Source organism: Typha latifolia, chromosome 12 (genome assembly GCF_019914945.1).
Source record: "Typha latifolia isolate L0001 chromosome 12, TyphaL0001v2, whole genome shotgun sequence".
NCBI lineage: Eukaryota > Viridiplantae > Streptophyta > Magnoliopsida > Poales > Typhaceae > Typha > Typha latifolia.
In genome coordinates, this window is record NC_133097.1 from 9,814,099 (window position 1) to 9,840,298 (window position 26,200).

At 38.1% G+C, this 26,200-nt stretch overlaps 5 protein-coding genes across 22 annotated transcripts; 2 read left to right on the forward strand and 3 right to left on the reverse strand.

The window, feature by feature from the left end:
- Positions 1 to 145: 145 nt before the first annotated feature.
- LOC140799263 (biotin--protein ligase 2-like) lies at positions 146 to 3,360 on the reverse strand. Of its 3 annotated transcripts, none has more exons than XM_073153495.1 (9): positions 2,876 to 3,348; positions 2,709 to 2,770; positions 2,488 to 2,636; positions 2,221 to 2,341; positions 1,637 to 1,792; positions 1,499 to 1,544; positions 1,198 to 1,267; positions 1,056 to 1,132; positions 146 to 516 (listed from the first exon to the last, which is right to left on the reverse strand). In XM_073153495.1, the coding sequence occupies exons 1-9, from the start codon at positions 3,280 to 3,282 to the stop codon at positions 474 to 476; spliced, it is 1,131 nt and encodes a 376-aa protein (XP_073009596.1). In that variant the 5' UTR covers positions 3,283 to 3,348; the 3' UTR covers positions 146 to 473. The 3 variants fall into 3 exon arrangements, 2 of the variants coding, with proteins under 2 accessions (XP_073009596.1, XP_073009597.1); XM_073153496.1 differs by having other exon boundaries at positions 2,709 to 2,792; positions 2,876 to 3,305; XR_012110967.1 differs by lacking the exon at positions 1,198 to 1,267 and having other exon boundaries at positions 472 to 516; positions 2,876 to 3,360.
- Positions 3,361 to 3,555: 195 nt separating this feature from the next.
- LOC140799260 (uncharacterized) lies at positions 3,556 to 8,026 on the reverse strand. Of its 7 annotated transcripts, XM_073153489.1 has the most exons (15): positions 7,986 to 8,026; positions 7,719 to 7,882; positions 6,827 to 7,098; positions 6,522 to 6,696; positions 6,319 to 6,402; positions 5,997 to 6,238; positions 5,645 to 5,885; positions 5,357 to 5,436; positions 5,206 to 5,290; positions 4,900 to 5,031; positions 4,709 to 4,822; positions 4,397 to 4,441; positions 4,187 to 4,271; positions 4,020 to 4,076; positions 3,556 to 3,935 (listed from the first exon to the last, which is right to left on the reverse strand). In XM_073153489.1, exons 3-15 carry the CDS (start codon positions 7,027 to 7,029, stop codon positions 3,796 to 3,798), a joined length of 1,683 nt encoding a protein of 560 aa, XP_073009590.1. In that variant the 5' UTR covers positions 7,030 to 7,098; positions 7,719 to 7,882; positions 7,986 to 8,026; the 3' UTR covers positions 3,556 to 3,795. The 7 variants fall into 7 exon arrangements, with proteins under 7 accessions (XP_073009590.1, XP_073009592.1, XP_073009587.1 ...); XM_073153491.1 differs by having other exon boundaries at positions 4,020 to 4,073; positions 6,827 to 7,142; positions 7,719 to 8,026; XM_073153486.1 differs by having other exon boundaries at positions 6,827 to 7,142; positions 7,719 to 8,026.
- An 832-nt stretch (positions 8,027 to 8,858) lies between these two features.
- Positions 8,859 to 11,431, reverse strand: LOC140799262 (GPI mannosyltransferase 1-like). The gene is made up of 4 exons (XM_073153493.1): positions 11,087 to 11,431; positions 10,488 to 10,670; positions 9,478 to 10,034; positions 8,859 to 9,290 (listed from the first exon to the last, which is right to left on the reverse strand). The coding sequence occupies exons 1-4, from the start codon at positions 11,355 to 11,357 to the stop codon at positions 8,976 to 8,978; spliced, it is 1,326 nt and encodes a 441-aa protein (XP_073009594.1). The 5' UTR covers positions 11,358 to 11,431; the 3' UTR covers positions 8,859 to 8,975.
- A 2,477-nt stretch (positions 11,432 to 13,908) lies between these two features.
- Positions 13,909 to 19,996, forward strand: LOC140799063 (protein PAT1 homolog 1-like). Of its 4 annotated transcripts, none has more exons than XM_073153200.1 (5): positions 13,909 to 14,088; positions 15,529 to 15,692; positions 15,996 to 16,052; positions 16,650 to 16,719; positions 17,204 to 19,996. In XM_073153200.1, exons 2-5 carry the CDS (start codon positions 15,582 to 15,584, stop codon positions 19,249 to 19,251), a joined length of 2,286 nt encoding a protein of 761 aa, XP_073009301.1. In that variant the 5' UTR covers positions 13,909 to 14,088; positions 15,529 to 15,581; the 3' UTR covers positions 19,252 to 19,996. The 4 variants fall into 4 exon arrangements, with proteins under 4 accessions (XP_073009301.1, XP_073009299.1, XP_073009300.1 ...); XM_073153198.1 differs by lacking the exon at positions 13,909 to 14,088 and adding an exon at positions 14,240 to 14,854; XM_073153199.1 differs by lacking the exon at positions 13,909 to 14,088 and adding an exon at positions 14,240 to 14,854 and having other exon boundaries at positions 15,532 to 15,692.
- Positions 19,997 to 21,234: 1,238 nt separating this feature from the next.
- On the forward strand, positions 21,235 to 25,939 carry LOC140798681 (probable UDP-arabinose 4-epimerase 3). Of its 7 annotated transcripts, none has more exons than XM_073152672.1 (11): positions 21,235 to 21,525; positions 22,239 to 22,397; positions 22,885 to 23,009; positions 23,230 to 23,343; positions 23,651 to 23,758; positions 23,857 to 23,948; positions 24,228 to 24,369; positions 24,602 to 24,696; positions 24,775 to 24,904; positions 25,038 to 25,182; positions 25,420 to 25,939. In XM_073152672.1, exons 2-11 carry the CDS (start codon positions 22,337 to 22,339, stop codon positions 25,644 to 25,646), a joined length of 1,239 nt encoding a protein of 412 aa, XP_073008773.1. In that variant the 5' UTR covers positions 21,235 to 21,525; positions 22,239 to 22,336; the 3' UTR covers positions 25,647 to 25,939. The 7 variants fall into 7 exon arrangements, with proteins under 7 accessions (XP_073008773.1, XP_073008779.1, XP_073008776.1 ...); XM_073152675.1 differs by having other exon boundaries at positions 21,301 to 21,525; positions 22,239 to 22,376; XM_073152676.1 differs by lacking the exon at positions 21,235 to 21,525 and adding an exon at positions 21,533 to 21,640 and having other exon boundaries at positions 22,239 to 22,376.
- The last annotated feature ends 261 nt before the right edge of the window (positions 25,940 to 26,200 follow it).

Here is a 26,200-nt window from a genome sequence, read left to right on the forward strand (position 1 = left end):
TTGCTCATTACAAAAAATATACAAATTTACCTGGTTTTCTGATTCTTGCAAATCCATCTGCTAGTGCACCAGTTCTTTCATTTTGCAAGGAAAACACACCTCAAGAAGAGGAGACATAAAATATAATATTTCAAAACACAAAACAAAAACAAAAAAATCCTTCTCCATGAAGAATAAATCATTATTCCAATCTACAAAAATAGGAAACAAACTATACAGCCATCGTATTTTTGGTAGTCTACGTATAATGAAAAAGTTGAATCATCAACTCAGATGCACTTTTCTACAAAATTATACATGCTTGAAGAATACAATTCATTTAACTCATTTGGTAAATTAGTCAGAAGGCCCGAGTGCCAAATGCCAATTCAACATTGTCCAGGATCAGTGCAGCATGGTTAATTTGAGAAAGTGACCCAACTTTGCTTCATCAAATGTAATCCAATGCTTTTATTGATGGTATTATTTTTGCTTCACTCCATCTTCCTCCTGACAAGTCCTTTGAAGAAATCAAAGCTGCAACACATATGATGGATAAGATACTATGATTGGCTAGGCATCACTGCTAGTTTTATATACTTAAATTTTAATAACCTCAAGCAGATATTTTTACCATGGCACCAATCCAAGATCAAAGGTAAATGAATTTGCAACAACGGTAGCTTTAAAGAAAATAAAGTTAGGATTATAAAATCAGTTTATGCTCATGATCACAAGAGGAATATCCAACTATTCCAATCAATATATTTAGCAGTTGGCAGCTTTCAAGCATGCATAGAAGAGTGTGCAGAATCTATTGCATGACAAAAATCCTCATCCCATCTATAATGTCTGCCATCTTTGGCTCATCTTAATCATCACTAGTTGCTGAGACCATCCTAACAGCCCCGTAAGTTCTAGATAAGTGAATGCTTTTCTAGTGTCTAGCATGTCCTATCTCCTTCGTAAAGTTTTTGCTCGTTTTTCTCAGAATTTCATCTAGAATATGCATTAAAGTCAATAATTAAAATCCATTGTTGTATATGGAGAACTGAAAGAATAGATAATAGGTATACCTATTGCCATCAGGGTGCAGCTCATAAGTCTTGTTGTCCTCATCAGTAGCCAGTAAATATCCAGAGGATGTCAAACCCTGTATGATGCTACAAAAATTAAATGAATGAAAATAACTTTACAAATGTTACCATTTGTATCCACCTGAATTGTAACTACAGTATCTTCTACAGGTTGTCCCTCATGTTTTTCTTGTATGACAACTTTTTGGCCACTGCATACATAACAAAGATTACCTTAGCAAAGGCATCGCGATGATATCTCAATAAAGAGGCAGAAACAAATAGTTGTACATCTGTATTTTTTTCAAGGAAAATGCCTTCAACTACGACAGCCTTAAATGCAGAATATGGAGTTGCAGAATAGAAAGACACCTATGCACCAGATATATCATTTTTATCTGCATAAGCATAATGAACTACAATAATTGTTAAATTTCTTCAACCTGTGAAGCCATGTCGTACAGTACAGCTCCTCAAGAACCTGAAAGCCTGAAAAAGAAGAGCAAAGAAACAGGGCATTTTAATTATCACAGTTATATAATCTGAACTGGTTATATAGAAACCATTAAGTTGCTAGTTACCTTGATTCAAGAATATCTCCAATAGATTTTCAAATTTATTAAAAAAATAAGCAAGTATTTCTTCCCTCTTAAGTCCATGTGAAGTGGATTTTACTTCCTGGAGAGCCGCATTCAAGCATGTAGTGGGCTTCTCGTTATCCACATTTAATCCAATACCTAAAAGAAATTCAAGCACCTTTTCAGATAAGTCATATATAATTTCAGCTAAACAAACCACATAAGCAACTAGTAACTCAAGAATATGAAGTCCACAATGTTAACTGATTAGACCAGAAAAAGAGAGACCCTCTATCAGTAACTCTCTGTCTCTCCATCCCAGTTATCACATATGTTTTCTGATTTTTAAAGTCATCATCATCACGTAAAGGTCAACTGATACACAACATGAAGTAAATAAGGCTCCACAAAACAAATGCAAGTTCATACAATTTGATGCAACCCAGTAAAAAATCCACCAGAAATCAGTCCAAATCCTTGCAAAATAAAGATAAGAAAATGGAGGATTCACAACGAAATCTACAATACCAATTGGTACATGGAGTCATTAACCTGAACAAATTTGCAAGAAAGTGAGACCTGTTTACCAGCACAAACATTGAAACATTTTGATCGGTAGGTTGAAGTACAAAGGATGCCTCCAACTTTAAGCCCGTTAAGATAAATATCATTGGGCCACTTTATTCTTACATCCAATTGTGTCAATCCCTGAAATTTCATTATATTTGAATCAAAATTACCACGTAGTAAACTTTACATACATTCCAAGGCCAAACAAATTCATATTGGTATGCAACATAATAAACCAACGATTGCCAATATAAGAAATTAACCTAGAGCAAATAGAATCTTACTTTAGCTCGGCACAACTCCTTGATCGCTTCAGTTAGAGCAAGAGACACAACATACTGCAAGAAAGGCAGCTTATGTCCATCCTCCATCTGCAATGTAAAAGAGAACAGAAGGCAACCAGCCGGTGATTCCCACACATTCTTCGCCCGACCTACAAAAACTCACCATCCAAGATCACTTCTTTATCAAATTTCACAACAAAAATCCAACAAGAATCACAAACCTCTTCCTTTGAACTGAATGTCCGCAAGACAAACTGTACCAAGTGGGAGATCATGGAAATTCCTGCAGTCGATAGCTTTACAATCTAAATGAAAGAAAATAAAAACCATAGGATCGTAGAAAGTCTTAAACAATAAGAATTCGTTGAAAATATGGGATTTTGCTCACTTGGTAACGAGGTCGTGGGTGGAAGAAAGCCTCGGGGACCAGATGAGAAACCTCCCGAAGCGGCTCGCCGAGAGGGCCTCCATGTAGAGCTGAGCCGCGAAAGTAGAATGGTTGGTGGAGTCCACCTCGGAGCCCAACAAAACCCTGATCTCCTCTTCATCTCCCAGCTTTAGGGTCCCACTCTTGGAAATCAGCGACCGGGCAAGGACGTCTTCTTCGGGGGATTTGGCGGAGATAACGAGGAGGGCAGAATTCCGGCACCCGTCCATAGTGCTCCTAAGGGAAGAGAAAAATCGGCGGTTCGTTGGCGGGCGACGGATGCGTAGGAGAAAGAAGGCGGCAGCGGCAGTTGCAGCGGCGGCGGCGGCCGCGGCGGTGGAGGGACGGAGGAGGAAGGCGAGGGGCATCGCGTTCTCGTTTAAGCGGAGTCATCGGACTCCTCAAAGACGAGATACAATTATAAAAAAAGGGGTCCCACCAAGTGCTATTGTCACGTGTCGCCTGGTGAATGGGTGAGTACGTTGATTCATCCGCCCGGCTTGCACCATCAAGGAAAACGGAAGTTGAGGTTTGGTGATATCACAAATAACTCGTGGCCTGCTTACTCTGTTCTTTTATCTGATCTGATGCATAACAGAGTGTATCATTCTACCATTAAGAAAGTCCACGCAACCAAGTCCTTGTACTTACAATTACTTCTTTTTTATTCATATCATTAAAAAACCAAAAAAAAATATTACAATTTGATCATCACTTAGATCCATATGACAATCACCACTCAGAATGTAATATTACCACTTATATACAAGCTCACAGGATTGCTAGTATCAGAGGCTCAAATCTTAGCCAATTACAAGAGAATATTTTTACTCCTTTGCTATGATTCAGCTATAGACAATTACTTGTGAAGCTCCTCTTAGTTATCTACGCCGAGGTAAAGGTTGATGAGATGAAGATCTACTGGAAGTAGGTGATGGCTCAGGGCTCTCAGAGACCAATTGTGGAGGCAAAAGGCTCAGAAAGCTTCCTGGAATGGACTGACCTGAAGTGGCTTCAGCCTCTGAAACCAAACAAAGAATGAATCTTGGAACAACTTGGAGTATGAACTAGATGGATTAGGATTAGAATTGATGGAGACAGTTACCAAACAAAGTCTTGATCGATGGTCTTTTAGGCTTGTTGCTTTTTTTCTTTAATTCTGCTGTCGAAAAAAATTTGATGGACAAAACATGTCAATATACTGATAAAGCGTGTGATCATGTATGCATGTGTGCAAATGCATGATGAATTGAGAACTTGAGGAGGAAGTACCAAGGCCTGGAACATTGTGGTCATTCACGATTTCAAAGTTCTTGTATGTGTAACCAACAAAATTAGCATCCTTTGATGAAAGCATCTGCAAGAACCAAAAATTATTTCATAAGTAATTAATATTTAATCAAGCATAGGAGAGTAAATACCGAGTAATATGCACAAAGTCAAAAGGAAGGTGGTTTGCGGATGAAAAATATCTAATAATACCTTTTTCCCGGGACCAGATTTAGATGAAGTTTGCAGAGAAGTACTCTGTATCAAGACAATGAATAATTAGCTTATGTAGAAGTAATTAAAAAATAAACATTCACAAAGCTTTCAATCTCCATTAAAGTTGTGTATATATGATCCAAAAGAAAGATCTGAAATCTCAACGATACGCTAAGAGCATTTGAAATTATCTCAATAATAAAGCCAAAACATGGCAGGCAAATTACGAAGAATATTGTATCACTTGAAGCATGAAGCCAATAAATGTGAAGGGACTGGCATTGCAGCTCATCAATCATAGTATTTTACCTCCTCAAACTTCTCAAAGTTTTGTGTATCCAACTCATCATTAACCTCAGGTATAAAGGCAGCCTCCATCTGATATAGCTTGTCCCACTGAATGCCGTTAAACCATGGATGTGCCTAAATTGATCCAAATTTCAAACTCTTCATTCCACCGGCAGGCTAATTACAGTGAAAAGAAGTTATAAGGATCATACTTTTATCTCATGGGCTCCTTTTGTTCCAAGCCTCTGATCAACATTGCACAGTAATTTGCAGATAAGATCTTTAGCATCTGCTGAAAGCTTTGCCTCCTCAGGGAATCTTAGATAAGTTCTCCAATTGACAATCTGTGCAATATAAGTTATTTTATAACAATGCACAAAATTAGGAAAAGAAAAAGGCAAATTGCTATAGTACATACCAAGATATTTGCTAGTACCAACTATTAAGTTCTCTCAACACCATATGCTTTTCAAAGACCAAACTGAAAGACTCAATATAGCATACAGCTGCATTTTTACCTTTCTACATGTTGACATTCGTTCCTCGGAATAAAATGGCGGGTAACCAACTAGCATCTCATACATGATCGCTCCAAGTGACCACCTAGAATTGTAAACTATCAGGGAAAATAAAATTGATTGACTGAAGTAAATAAATATTCAAGCATACCAATCACACTCAAATCCATATCCTTTCTTCAACAGCACTTCTGGAGCAATGTAGTCAGGTGTACCCACAGTCGAATAAGCCTGACATATCAAAATAAAATCTGCATTTGGATTACATATCGATGATTTTTATTGATAGGTAAACATCAACTCTGCAACGAAATGATCATTTTTTAGTCACTTTTTTCTTGGTCTTACTCAAGCTGTATATTATTCTGCATACTAAACCAAAATCACGCAGAGCAATAGGAAGGACAGTTTAGGAGAAATGATAAAAGCAGGTTCTGACCAGTGTCCTCCGGTTCTTTTGCCAGTGTTGCAATTGCTCTTGTTGTGATCGCTTGGGTGGTGCTGGGGAGGTGTTTAACTGTTTATCCCTCTCCAGTGAAGACTTGAGATTTTTCTCCATAGAATTGTTTAGTTCACTGAGATTTGGAAAGCTACTGCAATCTAGGGGTTTGCACAATCCAAAATCCGAAAGTTTCATATGGCCGTTTTTATCCAGCAACAAATTGTCAGGCTTGATATCCCTATTAAGAAACGAAACATCCGAGATACTTATAATTAACAATCTAGAAGACAAAGAGGACCTACCAATAGAGTAAAGCTCAAACTATGTAAAATAACACTAAAAAACCTGCCTATGAATGTAATTGTGTTTGTGAATGGATTCTATCGCGAGTACTGTCTGCCCAATATAGAATCTGGCTTCATCTTCTGTCAATGTCTCCTTCCGCATAAGTAACATCATCATATCTCCACCAGGAAGATATTCCATGACAAGATACAGATACTCTTCATCTTGAAAAGAGCAGTAGAGTTTGACTATACACGCACTGTCAACCTCTGCAAGAAGATTTCTTTCAGCTTTTACATGTTCCACCTGAAATGGAAGTACTAAAATGTTAGCAGAATACTAGGACTACAGAAATATAGGAGGAGGCATGACCAATGCCTGGATACCTGACCCCTACGAAGCATTTCAGACTTCTTAAGTTTTTTCATAGCATATACTTGCTTAGTCGTCTTCTCTCTACAGAGCCTGACCTGTATAGTTACATGTTCATGCAAGAAGTTGATAAGCCAAATTTAGAATATGTGATTAACACTTCCAGGTGCCTAATAAAATAAAACTAAACTAGAAGAATATTAAAGAAATCACCAACCTCACCAAATGCCCCATTGCCAATGATAGTCAGCAGTTCAAAATCGTCAACACCCATCTTATGCCTTCGGAGACGCATGTATTCAGTTTCCTTTCTTTCTAAGTGCTTTATAAGATTGATTTGCTCTTCCGGTGAAACATCAGCATCTGCAAGCTTCCTCTCCAAGACCCAGCGCCTGGCTCACAGATAGAAGAGCAAAAGAAGCTTTTAAAGCAGTCTTGATAAAATCATCACCAATTGATTGACTGACATTTATCCAAGATCTCTTACAAATTTCATAAGTTTAGCTGGAGTTAAGTATTTACCTCTCCTTTCGATCTTGTAGGTTCTTCATCTGGGCCTTGTAGTGATTTTCAATATACTCCTTAGCAGCAGCCACCTTCTGCTTAGTGGCATTAGAAGGAGCCTCTTCAATCTGAGTCGTCTGGCCATTCTTCCCACTCTCCATATCCCTTTCAGGTGCCAATTGCACTTTATCGCCTCGATGTTTTTGGAACCACTTCCTCATCTCAAATGCAACTCTATCATCCCCAAACACATAAACAGTGTTCTTGTGATCACAACTTGAAGTCTAACACTGGATCAGCTACTGTATTAGACTTCAGAGGAATTTAACTCCAACTGCCATAAACATATAACAATATATAGAGAAGCAAATTCAATGAGACCAGCAATATATGATGCAGAATGTATACCAATTTAAGTTGCAATATCTGATAATAGAATATGGAGAACTCTAATCGTGGGAAGAAATAAATCATACAACCCTAGGAATATAGATATATATTCTAGGATGGAAAGGCAAAAAGATCTTTCTATTATTCCTGCGACTATGCACCAGATTGCATCCACAAAGCAATACCAAATTGACGCAATAACATAGAAGCAAACCAGAAGACCAACCGTGTAGCAATGTTTATGGGAAGAACGAATAAAAGATCAGAATTCAACCCACAACATAAATCCTAAACAAAATAAACCAAAAGGTTTGCTCAAATATCAAAACAAATCACATTTCTTACCTCAAAATAAAAACGCCCTAGGATAAAACGCGATAAAGATTCAACATTCCCAAGTTCCCTTTTTTACAAGACACAAATAGATCAAACCCAACTCGCAGGGAAGAGATCGCAACCTACTACCAATACCAACACAAAAATCTCAAGGCCAGCATCCACAAGTAAGAAGAGAACTCACACTTAAAGCATATATCGACAAGAAGCGGGCGAAAAATCCAATCTTGCCGATATATTTCGCCAAAAGGATCCAGCTGTGTCCAGTGAATCCCGCCCTTTTCCTTGGCGGTGTTAAATTTCTTGCTGCTTATTAGAGTGCCCTTCTTCCCAGTGCCTACCTTCCGACTTTAGAAGTAAAAACAGAATTGAAAGAAAAAAAAAAAAAGAACCGATTTTATTCATAGGAGTATGGTAATAAAATATCCTAAACTTTTAATTAAATTAGTACCCCTATTTTTGCAAACGGGGCACTCTTTAACTTTTAAGACCAACGTTACTGGGATTTTTCTACCGTGTTTAAAAAGATATCAAGGTAACACAACTAATATTATTAATGTTTGTAAGAATATTTAGTAGATTATGTTGCTAATCAGATCGTGTTATTAATTCGTTCCCGAACGTATGCTATATGACTCACAATTACGCTAATTAAAGCGAAGCAAGGGCATCTTAGTAAATAGGGGTGGAGATTACTAGCTGTTCCCCGGTAACCGGTGAGCGGCACGAGGTTCCGCAGCAGCGTTGATCGCGGCCGCGGCGCGTTGTGGATTTTCTGCCGACCTTCGCCGACCGAAACGTGGCGGCTAAACACTGGGCGGCGGGTAGTGGGACCACGACTCGCGAGAGACTAGGAATGAGGTGCCGAAATATCCACGTAGATCGAAGCTTCGGATAAACACCCAATAACTCCCCAAGTTTTCGTGAAATATATCCTTGGGGGGTTATTACTTTAGGTCCGAGGAAGAGATCAGGAATCCATGAGCTGGCATCTCATGGCGATAACGCGGTTCCTTCGGGAGGTGGGCGAATAAAGAGGAATCGCCATCAGGAAACGCGTCTATTGTGACCTAGATTGGCTGTTTTGGCTGGGCCGAAATTTTATCCGTCCTGGTTGGTTCGACCGAGCTATCAAATACACACGCATCGCAAAATTCAATAATGTCACAGTTGGATCGGCAACGAAGAAAGAAATATTAATCGTCGGATTCCTCATGCGACAAGTGGAGCAGGATACCTCTTCTTCCCAGATCCAGAGCTACCATTATAGACGCTGTATCCCAAAGATTATCTTTTATCTACTCAACTTTAGACAGTAAAACGATACGAAGAAAACAATTTCATCCATTAGTAATTGAAAGGGGAAACAGGAGGCATTTTAGTTCACTAACACTGCTAAAAATCTAAACTTGCACGACGAAGAATGGAAAAAAGAAAAATCTCATTCCAATTTCCAGTCATTTGCAACATCAGACACTCCTTGCGATGAAAAAATTGGAGAGTACTTGTGGTGTTGGATGATCGCAAGCATAACACAAGTGTTTGCACCAAAGAACAGGAGGCTTGCCAGCCACAGCGGTATGAAGACATTCTTGCCCTTGAATTCAAGTAGATAAGCCCACATTAGCCAATGAATTTGAGATCCCATCCACACAAAGATGCAGATCAAACCTTTTGGTTTCAATCTCATACTGCTCCAAGGAAGAATGAGGGGCAACAGACAGAAGAACCACACAAAATACTGTGCCGTCATAACCTGTCAGTCCATATAACACCAATTAATAATATACAAGGTAGTTCTGAAAAGATAACTGGACACTAATCCAGTAACAAGTATACTTTCTTGATTCTAGTAAAGTGAATTAATGGTCCTAAATTCTTATCGTTCTAGATTCACATGTAGGTCTACCTTTAAATAGAAATCGAAGGATTCACATGCTAACCTTGTTGAAAGCGACGAATGCAACTGTCTGAACGAAAAGGCAAAATGGAAGGTCAGCAGCAAATCGCAAAGCAAGGGCAAGCTGCACCATAAATTGTGGCAGAAATGATATAAGCTTCTCTATAGCCGAGAACCCGTGCTGGTGATAAAGATAGATGTGATAGAAATATATGGAGAAGTTGTGCCTTGGATCAGTTCGTGTGAGATGATACAGCAGAGCTTCATTTAGAAAATCCCATCCATAGAGATGGAAAAAAAGAGCAGTCCAAAAGAAGAACATAGATCCGGAGAACAACCCAAATATTACTGTTTGTCTTGTTACAATGCTTCTGAAGCTACGACATAAAGCAGTCCAGCATACTGATGATTTTACAACTTTTGAAGTGGCTCTTTTGGATGGTACATTTTGTCCAGAAAACCATTGCATAAGGGCAGGCTTCCCAGAAATATATATGGTCTGTTTACTAAGGATTAGGACAAAAGGAAGGGAATATATAATTGGGAATATCCGAAAATGGACGATAAGTCCATACCAGAATGCTGCCTGAAACACCTTCCCTGTATACAAAGAACAACAATGTATAAGTAAAGACAGCTAAACAATTAAAAGGACTGCAAATTGAGTTTCAGCTAAACTAGAAACTACTCCAATGAAAAAGAAAAATATCTGAACTCATAATCAGCTATACTATGTATATAACAGCATACTAACATAAACTATACTTAATTAGCATCTGTAACATAAGATATATGTTCCCAGGTACAAATTTGACGGCATAGTATATCTTTATGACAAAATTCAGCAAAGGGATCAGGTCGCGCATGCTAAATCTATATTTCACAAACTATATCAAGGATTGACCACTAAGCATGCCCACATTTTCATAATGAAGACATTTTCATTATGTTTAGCATGAATAATCTACAACAGCTTACCATTTAATAGAAAGAAACATTCAGAAAATTTCTTTCGCTTAAAAAGTATACATCCTACATAAGAAGAACTTACACCGTTCATAAAACAGATGACAATCCAGAGAATGATGGCACAAACAATTGGCTCACAGTTTCCCCTAGTACCAATGGTAAACGTAAATGGATTGAAAAGCCAAGCTGCTACAGACCAGAGACGCAGTTTATCCGGAACTCCACGTAACTTCAGAATGGTGTCAATAAACAAACCAACAAGCAAATCTGCAAACCATAATATCAACTCAATTAACAACAAACCAAACATTCAAAAATATCGCAAATATGATTTGAACTTGAAAACTCACACAAAGTACTCTGCAGTGATCCAACGTATCGAAAATGGTAAAGAAAAATGTTTTTCTAGACAAAAATAAACAATTACCCCCATTTTCATCATGATATATATTTTCAGCACAACAGAGATGATAAAGAAATGATATAGGCTTGTTTTTCTCACATTTAGTCAAACTTTATACCCAGAAATCGAATACAAGGTTTAATTGAAAGGAGAACTATGGCAAGTCCAAGATCATGTTACTAAATCGAGAATAAGACTAATATTTCTTCGACTAAAGACAATAAAAACCTCCCTAACAAATACCACAAAAAACCAATAAAAGTCTCATCTTTCCGCATACCAGCAGCCGAGAAGAGGAGCTTCCCCCAGGATCGATGCAGAATAGAGTTGGGCACGAGCAAGAAGGCAAGGAGAGGGGAGTATCGATACGTCGAGCGCTCAAAAGGCGACATCCCGGAAGCCACCATGGCGGCCGCGTCGGAGAAGACGAGGTAATCGACATCGGTGTACCGGACCTCCATGTGCGTATCCTGCCACTCGCCGTAGGCAACCAAGAGGAGCCTTAGAACGGCCGAGATCGCCATTAAACATCCGAGATTGATCAATTCCATGAAGTCGCGATCCAAAAGTCGCGCCTTTGTGAGAACCCTACTTCCAGACCTCCGTAGCAAAATGACTACAGTTAGAAGTAAACTTTGCATTTAACACCCTACAGTTATCCTATCGTGCATTTCGAACCTTCACTCTACGATTATCCTACCATGCAGTTTAAACCCAAGATTTTCTTTTTCTTTTTTCTTTTTTGCAGATCGAATCCTATAGTTTCCAAAAAAGAAGAACTTGCAAGAAAGACATCTGGGCTTGGGCCCATACATTTGGGCCATTATGGGCCACATAAAATTGGTGGAAAGTAGTATAAATTAACTACATCCAAGATTATAAAAGCCCAAAATAGCTCAAAATAACCACAGAGGAACCAGTCAATGCCCTGTTCATCCCAAAATCTGCAGCAATTTCCTCGCTTTCAATCTTCTCTCCTCCCTAATCATCGGGCGGGCCGGGCCGGGCTTTTCGAGCCAATCGGGCTTAAGCATTTGTTCATGGCTCGACCCACCAATCACTCGGGCCGGGCTAGAATAGTCTAGCCCGTTACCGCCCCCGTGAGAGATCGAGCTAGCTGGTCAGGCCGAGCCAGCCCGACCCACCAATCATTTGGCTCGACCCACATTTTAACTATTTTTTATTTTTTTTACTATTAGCTTATTTTTATTTAAAAAATATTTATGTTCCTCTATTTAAAAATAATAATAATAAATTAAAAAAATTTAAATGTGTGCTTAAAAAAATGTAAAATGGTACGGTACCAAATTTTTAGTTAGTTTTTTACTGTAGTAGAATGGGTAAATACTGTAGCAGAACGGGCGGGCCTAGTTGCAGGCCAAACGGGCAGGCCTAGTTGCAGGCCAAACGGGCGGACCTAGTTGCGGGCTAAACGGGCAAGCTTTCGGGCCGAGTCGGGCGGGCAAAGGGCTAGCCCACATCGCCTATGGGTAGTTCGGGCTCGAGCCGAGCCAGGCCAGGCCTAAACCGGGTCCGAGCCAGGCACGAGCGGGCTGGGCCATTTGATCACATCTACTCCTCCCGGGTACCCAAACAAATATAAATTTATCAAAGAACGGCTCACCTGTTTAGAACTCTTTTTATAACCAAGGGAATGAGCAAACCAACTATATTTTTTTTTGAGGGGGCGGGTTTCAGCACTTCCATAGAAAACACATAAAAACTTCTTCTCAAACTCCAAGACCTTATTTGATTTGAGTTTACAAACTCTCCTCGAACTGATTCAAGGATCCGGTTTAGACACTAAATATTTTTTATCTTTTTATATCTAATTAAATTTATTTATTTTTAAATTATAACTAAGAAATAAAATTAACTAATCGAGTTCGGAGCTTAATCTCAAACCAAACAAAGCTTAAATAACTATATACTAATCAGTTTGCCATCACATAAAAACAACCCAACTTAATAGAAAGTCTCTCCGCACTGTAATTAAGTATTTCAGCCAGATATCCCCTTATTTCATTCTTTATCAGATACATTAAAAGAGCTCTTGTCAAAGTAAATTTTAATCATAATCTAGCTTCAGAACAGTAAAAAAAAAAAAGCAATAAAATAAAATAATCTTTGTCTGTACTTTTAACAACATTAATTAGGATATTAACTGTATCGAGTAGTCCTTAATATATAAGCAACTTCTAGCATAAGCATTTAGGCCCTTTTGACTTGTGACCACAATTTAAAGTCCAAACGAAAGGTGATGCCTTTGCCACCAACCAAATGCTAAAGGTCATAATGCAATACAAAAGGGCTACTAAATCATACACAGACTTGTGATAAAGGAAGGAAAGACCCTCATTTATCACGCGCCACTTAACTTTTATGTCCCCCATTCTTTTTATGCCAACTTTACTTATAATTTATAAAGCTAACTGCGAATCAAACTACGAGTCTTTGACCGCTTTATTTACTGAAATGAGTCGTCTCCTTAAATTTAATACTAAAAATATTTATTTTTGGTATCTCAATGTTTATGTTATATAGATCAACGTTTTACTTATAAAATAAACCGGTAATAAATTTCATATATTTTCTGAGTTAACTTATATATTCTTTTTGATATTAAGTTTAGGCTTTGGATGCGAGCTAGTTTAGTCAAAAACTCTCAAAATTCGGTGCCGACCTTGGAATAATATATGGATGGCATCAACGGTATGCAAACAATTGGATAGATTTGACTCGACCCAATTGAAATTAATTCTAGAGTTTGACTAAGAGGATAGATTTCCAAATCTAAGCCAAACCGTCCCAGTCACTAAGATTTGGGTCCTAGTTATAACCTAATGGAAAAATAGTAGTAGACAAGAAAGTCTTGACTCTTGAATAGGTAATGGGCGGTGTTTCCACATTAAACTACTGCCCTGCGTGTTCTTAACCAATCACTGCACACCAAGTACTCTGACCGAAGGAAATTTCCTGCAACCATGTACTGTATAGAATCTTCTCCTAGTGGACAAAGAAGAATCCTCTTGCAGGGATACTGTTGGATTACCCCCTTAGAGCTTCCACATGAATACAAACCCCAAATCTCTTACTCCAATCCATAGATTGCCTGCCTGCCTCTCTCTCACTCTCTGCTCCACTCCACCTGATGGTTTGTGGACACAACCAGAGGATCCAACTCCATGGTTGATGGTTTGATGTTTGATGGTTGATGGTTGATGGTCCCCCTCCTGTTTTAACATCTTCTGGGCATATGTAAGCAGTGGTGAGGTAGCTTAGGTAGAACCCAACTTTCTTTTGTTGCCATCTCCTTTCCATCTTTTTGTTAATGCCATCATTATTTGTCAATCTTATCTTTATGACTGGTTTCTTAGCCAAGAAGACAATGGCAAAGTGAAACCTATAGTGCCCGGAAGGCCTATAAAGGCCTAAACTCTTTTGGATGTTGGTAAAAGAGTTGATGGTTAATCTACTTTGCGCTCCTGTTATTCCTAATAAACTAGACTCTCAGTGATGATGGTTAAGATGATAGATTAAAATATCCAAAGCATAAGATTGGGGATAAGTTGCAATCATAGAGACCGAGTAAATGATAAGATAGCAACATAAAATATTCACCCCACGCCTCCCTCTTTTGTTTTTATACTAGATGGAAGGAGATAGGAGCAGTAGATGGAGAGAAGTGGGTGAGTGAGAGGAGGGAGAGAGTGAGGGGAGAGGGGGGAAGAAAACAGGACCAAAAAAAAAAAAAGCACAAAGAAAAAGAAAAAGAAAAATTATACGATTAGCCAAATTCCCTCTTCCCTTCTCCTTCCCTCTTCCTCCTCTTCCCTTCTTTATCTATTAGATCAGGACAATCTCGCGAAATTTCTGTTGGGTCCTCTCTGAATTCTGAAATAAATGGGAGAATCGGATCAAGATGCGATCTTTTTCGTCTTTTCGTCGGTTTAGAATCTAAGGATGGCGGGAGTCGACGGGGATGGTGTTGTTTCAGAAGAAATTGGCACTTACAAGGCGTTTGGTGTGCAGGGTAAAGGCGAATTAGGTGAGGTTTCTCTTCTTTTGCTTACTCTTCTGGTGTTCTAGGTCACGTGGATATTTTAGATCTGAATTCCTGGCTCGATTTAGTAAAAAAGTTTGGTTCTTTTATGGAATTTTACTGTTGGATTGAGGTCTTAAGGAAGATCGATGGTTATTGGTGAGAATTCAGCAGTGTTTTATGAGTTTGTGGATGATCTTTTGGGGGTTTCTGCGCTTCAAGCTTGGGATCTAATTTTTTCTCTTTCTTAGTTTGTATTTGGGTCAAGTAATTTTGGGTTTTATGAAGTGAATTATTGATGTATCGCATATGTAAGTAAGATTGGTATCCGTGGGATTGTTTTATTGGAACAGCATGATCTTGAAACTTTTCTGTTTATTTGAGACCTTCGATGCGATTTCCACTAAAATTTGAAGTCGTGTTTTGCTGTTTGACGAACCCAAATATAATTTCCTTAATGGTAGTGACCAATCATGGTGGAGACTGGAGAGTTCGGCTAAGTACATGTTTGGATCAATCTGGGGCACGCTTTTCATGCTTCCAAACTCTTTGTGTGTCGGCTATTAGTTCTCTTTCTTCTATTGTTCTTTATTCTATTGGTCTTTTAGAATATGATCTAGTTCTGGTCTTGGAATCAAATGTGTCTATTTAATCTTATGTTATGCCCTTATTTTCCTCAGCAGATAGCACTCACTTTGATGCTTCACAGTATGCATTTTTTGGTAAAGATGTCATGGAAGAAGTTGAGCTAGGGGGATTAGACGATGGTGATGATGATGATGGTATCGGTTTTGGACTAGATGATGAAGACTATCAGTTTCCTTCTCTCAAGGATAATGCGGAGGTTTAAGTTCTTTACCCGTAGGATCTTACTGTAGTGTTTAATTTTATAAATTCATTTCAACTTTAACCACCAGATACCAGGAAGATGGTAGCAAGAAAACAAAAGGAAAATACAAAGTGCTTGCCTCAGATATTTCAACAATTGTATATTGCCTTGGTTTCTACTGCTTGTAGTGTTATTCCTACCATTTCTTGACTGCAAGCCCTTTTTTTGTCCTTTCTCCCAAACAATGCCAAGTTTATGAGTCAATATGTATGTTAATTTGGCTAAAAGTCCATCACATTCTATATATTTGCATTGCAGGATGAAGGTTTTGGTTCTCTATCTGATGTTGATGATCTTGCAAGCACATTCTTAAAGGTTTGTTTTCTTAAACATCCATTTTATGCTTTTCTGGATTTTGGTGCTTCTATTTTAGAGGATCTAAACATATTTTTCATTATCCGAGTTTTAAGCATAAATAGATTAATTATCATTATGTTTTTTTTTTTCTATTACCTTTCTGATCTTGCATTTGAGCTCAGTAAGTAATATAAGATACTCATATCCTGCATCATATATGACACGTATATCTCATCTAATCTTTTTGTTTTCCATGATAGCAAACTGAGCATGCCACTTGAGCTCCTGCCACATTTTCTTTATTGGTTTTGTTTCCTTTATTAGTTGATGACCTGCATCTTTAATTGCATGCCATTTTGGAAAAGGATACTAATTAAGAAACAATGTGTCCATATGGTGCTACATTGAAGTATACCTTGTTTTGTGTGCAGTTCTTTCATAGTTATCAGCAGTACTTGCAAAATAATAAGCTTCCTGTTTATTTAATTTTTGTAATCCTTTCCATGTTCCCATTTATCCTCTTCTTCCCTTTACATAAACTTGATGCCTTCCTGATCATGTTATTCACAAATCCTCGTCAATAAGATTGTTTTCTTATTTCTCTGTTGCTTTCAGTTGAACAAAGTTGTTAGTGGACCGAAGCTCACTGAATTAACTGGTCATGGAGGATCATTTTCTAGAAAAAGTAAGTACATAGTTTTGCTCTGATCTATTACTAAAGTATTTTTTTATTTTTTATTTTGCATCAAATGAATCACGAAAGGTTAGTTTGGCGTGTGGCAATATTCAACTGTTATTGCTATTTTAGATGCATTAGACTTACTATGTAATCTCACACATATTTCTGAAGATGGCATGTCTTTTTCCCTGTAATGCAACTTATAAGCAAGCCCAACTTTCATTACCTTGATGGAGGGTGGACAGTAGATCTGTATCTTCTTGAATTGTGATCACAACAAGAAATGTGGAAGTGCAGGCTTTCCATCTGAGATTTGTTCTCAGACTGCTTACTTACTATGTATTTATTTTTCTTTTTGTGGACGATTTGATAATTGAGATTCCTTCTTTGCTCCTGTATACTTCTGAATTAGACTTGGCCAGATTACTTCATTTTTCCGTTCACTGTTAAACTGCAAAATAATAATACTTCTTTTTCTTGTCTTTTTCAGGTTCTACTGCAGAATGGGCACAAGAGCCAGGTTTTTCAAATTGGCTTGATCAGCATATATTAGAAGCTGAAAATGTCCAGGATGGTAAACGATGGTTATCTCAGCCCCATCCTTCGTCAGCTCGTTTTGCAGAATCTAAAACTTTGTACAGAACAACTTCATATCCTCACCACCACCAGCATAACAATCCTAGTCAGCCTATTCGTGTACCCAAGTCATCTTATACAACTTACCCTCCACCTGGGCTACCGCAAGCTTCCCCAAATAAATTGCATCACATAAGCATGCCTTGTTCTACTGCCGTGCTCCAGGTGCCTCTCGAGGTACCAAATTCCTCCCCCTTCTCCCAAATATCTTTGGCAGGAATACCTCATCGATCACACTATGGTGGACATGTGGGTCAATTTGGTTCAGCAGGTCTCTCCATTAACGGTCAACGACAGAGCTGCTGGTTGAACCACAGTCCCTTTGTGGGTGAAAATCCTAGTTTATTGCCTAACTTGATGCAGCAACTTCCTCCTCCAAATGGTTTAATGAGAAATCCATCTTTGCCACCACAAAAACAACGACTCTACCAAGTTCGACCATCTCTACCACATTTCTCACACTTGCAGTCTCAGATGCTCAGTCGACAACATTCTCTACCACGGAGGCAACATTCTCTACCACAGATGATCAACAGGTTTGATTCAATACTTGGGATCACAGATTTGAGTGAGAGAGTCAAATCAACAACATATAAAGGAAGACAGAACCTCCATTTTTATCAGCAAGGTTCTGATTCCTCTAGTTCGATGATTGACAATGGATGCCCAAGGTTTAGATCTAAGTACATGTCAGCTGAAGAAATTGAAAGCATTTTGAGGATACAGCATGCTGCAACTCACGACAGTGACCCTTACATAGATGATTACTATCACAAAGCTTGTGTAGCAAAGAGATCTGCAGGTTCCAGGTTGCAACACCGTTTCTGCCCAAATGCCATAAGGGATCTGTCTTTTCAAACATGCGCAAAGGACAAAACACATGCATATCTTCCAGTAGATGCTCTAGGGAGGCTTCAGTTCTCTTCCATTCATAGACCTCGCCCGCTTCTTGAAGTTGAACCAACATCTTCAAAGTGCGACGACATCCTTGACCATAAATCTTTTTTGAGGCCTCTTGAACAAGAGCCAATGATAGCAGCTAGGGTCATTATTGAGGATGGCCTTTGCCTTCTACTTGATGTAGATGATGTTGATCGCATCATGCAGTTCAGCCAGCCACAAGATGGTGGCACACAATTGAGGAGGAGAAGACAGATCCTCCTGGAAGAGCTAGCAGCTTCACTACGGCTAATTGATCCACTTGGCCCTGGTAGATCTTCACATTCTGTGGTATTGGCTCCAGAGGATGATCTTGTGTTCCTTCGCTTGGTTTCTCTGCCTAAAGGCCGGAAACTTCTCTCACGCTATCTTCAACTTCTAATCCCTGGTAGCGACCTTGCTCGACTAGTTTGTATGGCTATTTTCCGCCATCTCAGATATTTATTTGGCAGTCTTCCCTCAGATTCCAGTGCAGCTGAGACCACAACAAATCTAGCTAAGGTTGTATCTACATGTATCCATGGAATGGATCTGAGTACCCTCAGTGCTTGCCTTGCTGCTGTTGTTTGTTCATCAGAACAACCACCTCTTAGACCGCTTGGAAGTTTGTCTGGTGATGGTGCTTCCATTATTATAAAGTCCGTTCTAGATAGAGCAACAGAACTTCTTACTGATTTCCACACAACCACCAACTACAGCATTTCTAACCGATCTCTATGGCAGGCATCATTTGATGCTTTCTTTGGGCTACTCACAAAATACTGCCTCAGCAAATATGACAGTACAATGCAATCGTTGCACATGCAGGCAGAAAGTGATACAATTATTGGTTCAGAGGCAATAAAAGCTATAAGGAAAGAGATGCCACTAGAACTATTACGTGCCAGTCTTCCTCATACCAACGAGCATCAGCGTAAGTTATTGCTTGATTTTGCTCAGCGCACCACACCTCTCACTAGCTAAGAATGTTCTGTGGGCCAAATCTACATAATAGGTACCTGGCTAATGTCATAATGACCGATAGATTAAGCATCTGAGAGATTCAGTAGAATTCATAAGTTCGTTCGTTTATGGCAAAGAAAGGAAGATTCTAGTCTCGGGTGAATATCTATAAAGGTCTGATAGTTTGAAGTTATTGCTTGTATGGGCTTTCTTTTTTTAGTTTTCTCTATGAACCTATAGTTCCTTCATGTATTAAGTTGGAACTATCATTGGAGGACGTGACTGGAAGGTTTCAGAGGAGCGTAATTTTGGTGCTCTGGATGGAAACTCCAAACAAGTGTATGGATTAGTACTGTACAGCTTTCTTTTCTTGAAGACTCTCTTTGGCTCCAGTAAGTATCAGAACTGCGTGATGGAAATGTAATTCTTGTACCTGTTTTGGTTGGTGACAAGAATTTATTTGTATCCAGAGTTGGCAGTGGCACTTCTTTCTTCTTCTTCCCCTCAATTTAGTCAATCTACAGTTGTAATATGGAATGTTCAAATTGTCAACTACACTTTGAAAGCACATGTGAACTGGCTTTTCAGCTCAAATAATTATGAAATGTCAACTTCCATATATTGTAATATCTACACCTTGAGGGAGAACATGCTAATTTTTCTTCTTTGATTTTTTAGATTGTATTCTGTGCAAAAGATTGAAAGCATGGAATGAAAAGTATTGCAAGTTAAAGATGAAGCAATGCATTTGGAAATATTGACAACACACATATTTCTGTATCTTCCTATATTAATCCAAAGTTGAGCAATTTTGTTATCTAGAGCTCTAAGATGCAACCTGGTCCAAAAATTGATTGGATTAGGTGAGAAGTATCATTCTGAAGTCTGATTACTTTATTCTTTCGTTAGAGTCTTAGAGAGGAGTGCTTTCCTGTCAGCATCATAAGCTTAATTTGGTGATGGAATATTATTTTAATGTTAATTGTTAAAGCATGTTTGCTGGTGGTTTAGAATTTCAGTGTAGCCCCATTTAGTCTATTTTTTCTGTTATATATTATCATGCGATGTGGAGGGGCCACACTTGAGAGGCATATTAATAATTAATGTGGTACCCATTATTAATTATTATCTAACAAATTAAGCTTTTAAACTAGTTAATAAATTATCATAACATCAATCTATCTATCAAAGCAGTTCAGTTCTAAATTTATTTATTTTTTTCAAACTCATCTGTAATTTTAAATATAAAATTTTCATCCATTCAAGTCAAACTTATTTCTTGAGCATATAAACAGTGCCCCAATCTAAAGTAAGTGAGAATATATAGTATAAAATATATTTAAAAAAATATTGTTGTCTAAATTTTTTAGAGCGGTAGATGTGTTAATCGTTAAGAATAAATAATAAGGAGGAAAGCAACGTCTAATGGCACCTGTAAAGTAAATTAAGAACGTGTTGCAGTGTTAGAGGTTAACGTTGTATTATTATTCATTGGCCCACGCATCCCTACAGCTAAGTCCATGGCCATAATTACGTGCTCGAATGCTCATCCTTTTCACTTAATATATATATATATATATAGTCCTCATAGTTTCATATAATGTCAAACTCGTCCTGGTCCATGGACTCCATCACTATGTCGTTATCACGGCCAGGACAAACCTAGCTCGCCAATCTTGATCATATTGAAGTAGTCAAAGGGCTACGCTTCTCCAACTCCGTTGTCTCATATTCTCCAAGGAGTAAAGTATGAAAGGAAGGGGAAAATTGCATAACACACCCTATTTTTAAGATTATTTATGATTCGAAACAACGAAGCCAAAAGTTGTAATTTACTCATTTTTATGGAAATATAGGATCACAAACGCAAAATCGCATGAATAAAGGGTTTCATGTGCAAATGCCCCTAAATGATAAGAGGTGAAAGGATTCCATATTTCCATGATCTTTGAGACTTCATGCCATGTAAATAAGTATAAGGTGAGTTAATATAAAAAGATAATTAATTCACATAGGAAGCAAAACGAGGAGATAATAATAATAATAATAAGAGCAGCCCATGTTTCAAGGGGGGACGCTCTCGTTTGAACATGGGAGGAAGAGGAGAAGAGTCAGACCTTAGAAATTTCTCTACTCGCCAAATTCTCTTCTCCTCTCCTTCCTCTCTCGCTTCTACGCTTATAAAATGTCCACGACTCGGTCCAAACTCCCCCAAAGACTTCTTCTCACCTCTCTCTCTCCCCTTCTCCTCTCTTCTCTTTCTCCCTCTTTCCTCTGCATCTCTCGTGCTTTCAGGTACCTTTTCTCGCATTAAATGCATCCAAAAACGCAATTTTCTTGCTCTTTGGCGGGTTTCTCGAGTTGGGTCTTGGTTGTCTCGGGATGTTTTGATCTGGGTTCGTCGTATCAGGTGGTCGAAATCGGATTTTGTTCGCCTTCTAGTCCCTTGGTAGCCGTTTCTTTTCTTGCTCTAGCGTGTTGCTTGTGTTGTTGGATTCTTCTGGGATTATATGCTATGTATGTGGGAGCCATTGGGTTCACCAAGGTGGCATTTTGATTGAGTTTTTGGCTTACCTTGGGAGCGGTTTGGTTGTTGACATCTATTGCATCAGTGAGGGTATTATCTTTCTATTGTTTCTAAAAACTATTAGTCCTTATACTTGTAGCGCGGTTTGATCCTATAATCACCCTTTATTTCTCAATGTTGAATTTTTTTTTGTCCTTTTCAGGGATTTTTCCCTGATTCATCTTTCACTCTTTTGTTGATTCTTTATGTAGCTTCTTTAATTCTGTTACATATGAAGATTAAATGCCATTTGTTGCATTAAATGACTGGCTTTTGTTGGTCTTTATTCCCTGTCTGTTTAAAATTGAAATTTGAATCCTTGTGGTGACAGTCCATATGTTGTAAACATCTCTTTGCTATCTGATTACTATAGAGAAATTTATATTTCTGTGGACAATTTGGCATTTATGAGTGATCTGAATGTGCTTTTGTGCCCCAACAGGTTCATTCCACGGGAGAGTACAGCATTTTCTACCATACGTTCTGTGACAGAAGCGAATAGTTCTATTACTTTTGTTTGATCTTGAGAGTAATTATCACATGCTACCAGTCAACAGGAACAGAAATCAACCTAGGGCCGGTAGATCCTGGTCCTTCTCAGGTTTCTAATATTGCTCTTCGGGTGGCAAATTTGCTTATTATTTCTTCGCGTACACAATGTATCTACAAGTACATGGATAAAAGTTAGGAATTGCAGCCTTAAAAATCAGAGCCAATCCAAAAGTATTTCCAAAAAAAAAAAGAGGTTTATTGGCATTTCTGCTATGTTTGTCCGCTGCCATTTCTTTCCTCTTTCTTTATTTGGCTGTTTCAACAAATAATTGCATCCATCGATCCCATTTTCCATTATTATTGTTTTTCATGTGGTTGCTTTACTTATTTTGCTTGCTAGATCAAGCAGGAGCTTTTTTAATACTCATCTTTCATATAATAAGCTCAGGATAGAAACTCCTTAACATACTGTGTTTGCTGCAAGCTCCTAAAATTGAGCCGTCATTTATGTGTATGATTTGCTTTAGTTATATCCTCTGAAACACTCTATAGTTAACTTTCTTTATCATGATCCAGTAGTCTCCATGTTTTCACAGGTATGGATTACTCAGATGCAAAACGCAAGCCTCATTTTCTTGGAAAAGTTATTGTGGCTGCTCTTATCATAGCTTTGTGCATATTTTTTCTAAATCAATCCCCTAGCTTTGTTAGCACTAGTGTGGTAAGTTCTCAGTATTTCTCAATCTGGCTTGTATTTGTGATAATCTATAGTCAGATCAACTCTTTCCCCTTTCAGTTATGTGACTAAAAGCATTTCCATTACCTGTAAATACAACTTCACAAGTTCACCTACCTTCTGTGACTTTGACATGATTGAAATGCATCCTATTCTGTATTCTTCACTTGGAAGTTATGATTCTGATTCCTTTTGCATGTTACAGTTTTCTCGCCGAGAACTTGGGGTAACCCATGTCTTAGTAACAGGAGGTGCTGGCTATATTGGTTCGCATGCCGCACTTCGCCTCTTGAAGGATTCTTATCGAGTTACAATTGTGGTAATTTACTCTTTCTCTTCTCCAAAGATAGATTGATATACAGATCAATTTCTAAGTAGCACTATGAAGAATTGTTATTTCCCCAAAAGTTTGACTAGCGAGTGCATAGCTGTTCTGTAGTCATCCCATATTCTCATGTCATCCCATGTGTATATTGGTACTTTGGAATACAGTGTTGGGGTAAAAGAGTTATAGCTGCCTGCATAAACAAACATGAATACACATCTATGAATATACTTGGTGGTACCATTTTCCTTGATGTGATTTTGGAGGATCTTATAACTTCTACTTGGTGTTGTTTCTGCAGGATAACCTCTCTAGGGGAAATATGGGAGCTGTTAAAGTTCTCCAGGAGCTATTTCCACAGCCTGGTAGACTTCAGTTTATATATGCTGATTTGGGGGACCCAAAAGCTGTATCCTTATCTTCTCGCTCTTCAGCATTTTCATAGATTCTTTTTTCTAACTTTCCTTTTCTATAGTAAGACCAGTTTCATTCTTAACCATTGTTCAGGTGAACAGAATATTTTCAGAAAATGCATTTGATGCTGTAATTCACTTTGCAGCTGTTGCATATGTGGGTGAGAGTACACTAGAACCTCTTCGGTATGCCATTTCTTCTTTCAAAAATTTATTTAACATCAGTTTGGAGCATTTGGTTTCCTTGTTAGAATTTACCCTTGGGAGAGAATAGAATGCCTGGCTTTAGCTAGTTCAATATATTAAGATCTTTCTCTCTTTATAAAAAGTACTTGTCTAATATATCTTATTTTCTGGCATGACAAGGTATGGTTTACAAAAGCTCTGTGAAGAGATAATGTTATTTCTTCTTAAAACCAGGCACATCATCATTTTTTGTTAAATCATTCTTCTCCAATTCAACAGGTATTATCACAATATCACAGCAAATACTCTAGTGGTTCTGGAGGCTATGGCAGCTCATGGCGTAAAAACTCTAATCTACTCTAGTACATGTGCAACTTATGGAGAACCTGAGAAGATGCCTATTGTAGAAGACACTCCTCAGGTATATTGTCATTTTAATAGGTCTCTACATGTTGCAGTGGATTTCTGGGTTCTAGTAATTTTGACACATAAATATAGAGATTTTCTCTTAGTTGCTAGTTAGCTTATCTTCTTCTGTACTTTTTCTGTAGTTAAAGATTATGGTAGCTTCCTTGAAATGAAATGACTTATAGCAATATATAATTCTTAAGTTCAAAGATTTGTTATTTACCTGGAGTTTTACATAAATGCAGCTTCCTATCAACCCCTATGGAAAAGCTAAGAAAATGGCAGAGGACATCATTTTAGATTTCTCAAAGAGATCAGACATGGCTGTCATGATTTTAAGGTTTGTTGCTTTCACTATTTACTCCTAGCTAATGTATTAGACATTTGACGCACATTGACTTCAAATTATTTTTATCAGATACTTCAATGTTATTGGGTCAGACCCTGAGGGAAGGCTAGGCGAAGCTCCCAGACCAGAACTACGAGAGCATGGACGGATATCCGGTGCATGCTTTGATGCGGCACTAGGAATCATTTCAGGCCTGAAGGTATTCTTATATCCATTTTCCTTAATGTTGATGAAATTTGCCGGAGACAAGATTTAGAAACTGAGATGTTCCTTGCAGTTTATGGTGTTTCTATTAGATAGAAATACTGATGATTTTGCTTGGCTTATTGTAGGTTAAAGGAACAGACTATCCCACAGCTGATGGAACTTGTATAAGAGACTATATTGATGTCACAGATCTAGTTGATGCTCATGTGAAAGCACTTGGCAAGGCAGAGCCTAGCAAAGTCGGCATCTACAATGTCGGCACTGGAAAAGGTAGTTAAAACTTCTCTTTAATTCTTCCTTTCTTATAGTCACTCTTTCATGTATTTCTGCATGAAAAGCTTATAAAGCCAATGAGCATGAATCTTCACAATCTTATGAGCTCTAACTTTGACGTAAAACTGTATCTTTTCTTCAAGTATTGGAAATTGTGTATGCACATATATAATTCTTTCATCCCATTTCTATGTTCTCCATGTCTCATAATCACATTGTTATTTTCTTTATCAGGTAGATCTGTAAAGGAATTTGTGGAAGCATGCAAGAGAGCAACTGGAGTCGAAATCAAAGTCGACTATCTCAGCCGCAGGCCAGGAGACTACGCCGAAGTCTACAGTGATCCTGCAAAGATCAACCGTGAGCTCAACTGGACAGCTCAGTACACCGATCTCCAGGAGAGCCTTTCGATCGCGTGGAGATGGCAGAAATCACATCCTAATGGTTACAGGACATCCTAAGCCATGGCATCTTGATTCAACTCTTTGTTTCATTCATCTATTCACATGGATATTATTGGCGAGGAGTATAGAAATTTGTGTGGAAGTCCTTTCCGCCATCAACTGCGTAGTTGTTTTTAAGAGTAGTGATTTTGGCAAAAGGAATACAGACATACTGGAGAGGATAATGTATTAGTTTTACTTGTCACAGACAGAACTTGAATTACTTATACCCAGCCTCGATTGATCTTTATTGTATCATGCTTGTGTGAAGCTACAGTGAATATAAATCATATCGATTATTTTTTCCTTAATTTTGTGTGATATATTTTCAGTGCACAAGTGATTACTAGTGATAGTTGTGACCGAAATCTGAAGAGACGATCAGTTGGCTGATATATGCTTTACACGACAAGGCATATCAAGAGTTTGAGATAGTTTGAAGGAGAGGAAAAAGGAATATGAGAATCCCACCTGATGGTTGATAAATTATATATATAATTTTTTTTTAAAAAAATTAGCCTTTTTATTGTTTAATAGAATATTATAAATAACATCCTATATTTGGATAAAAA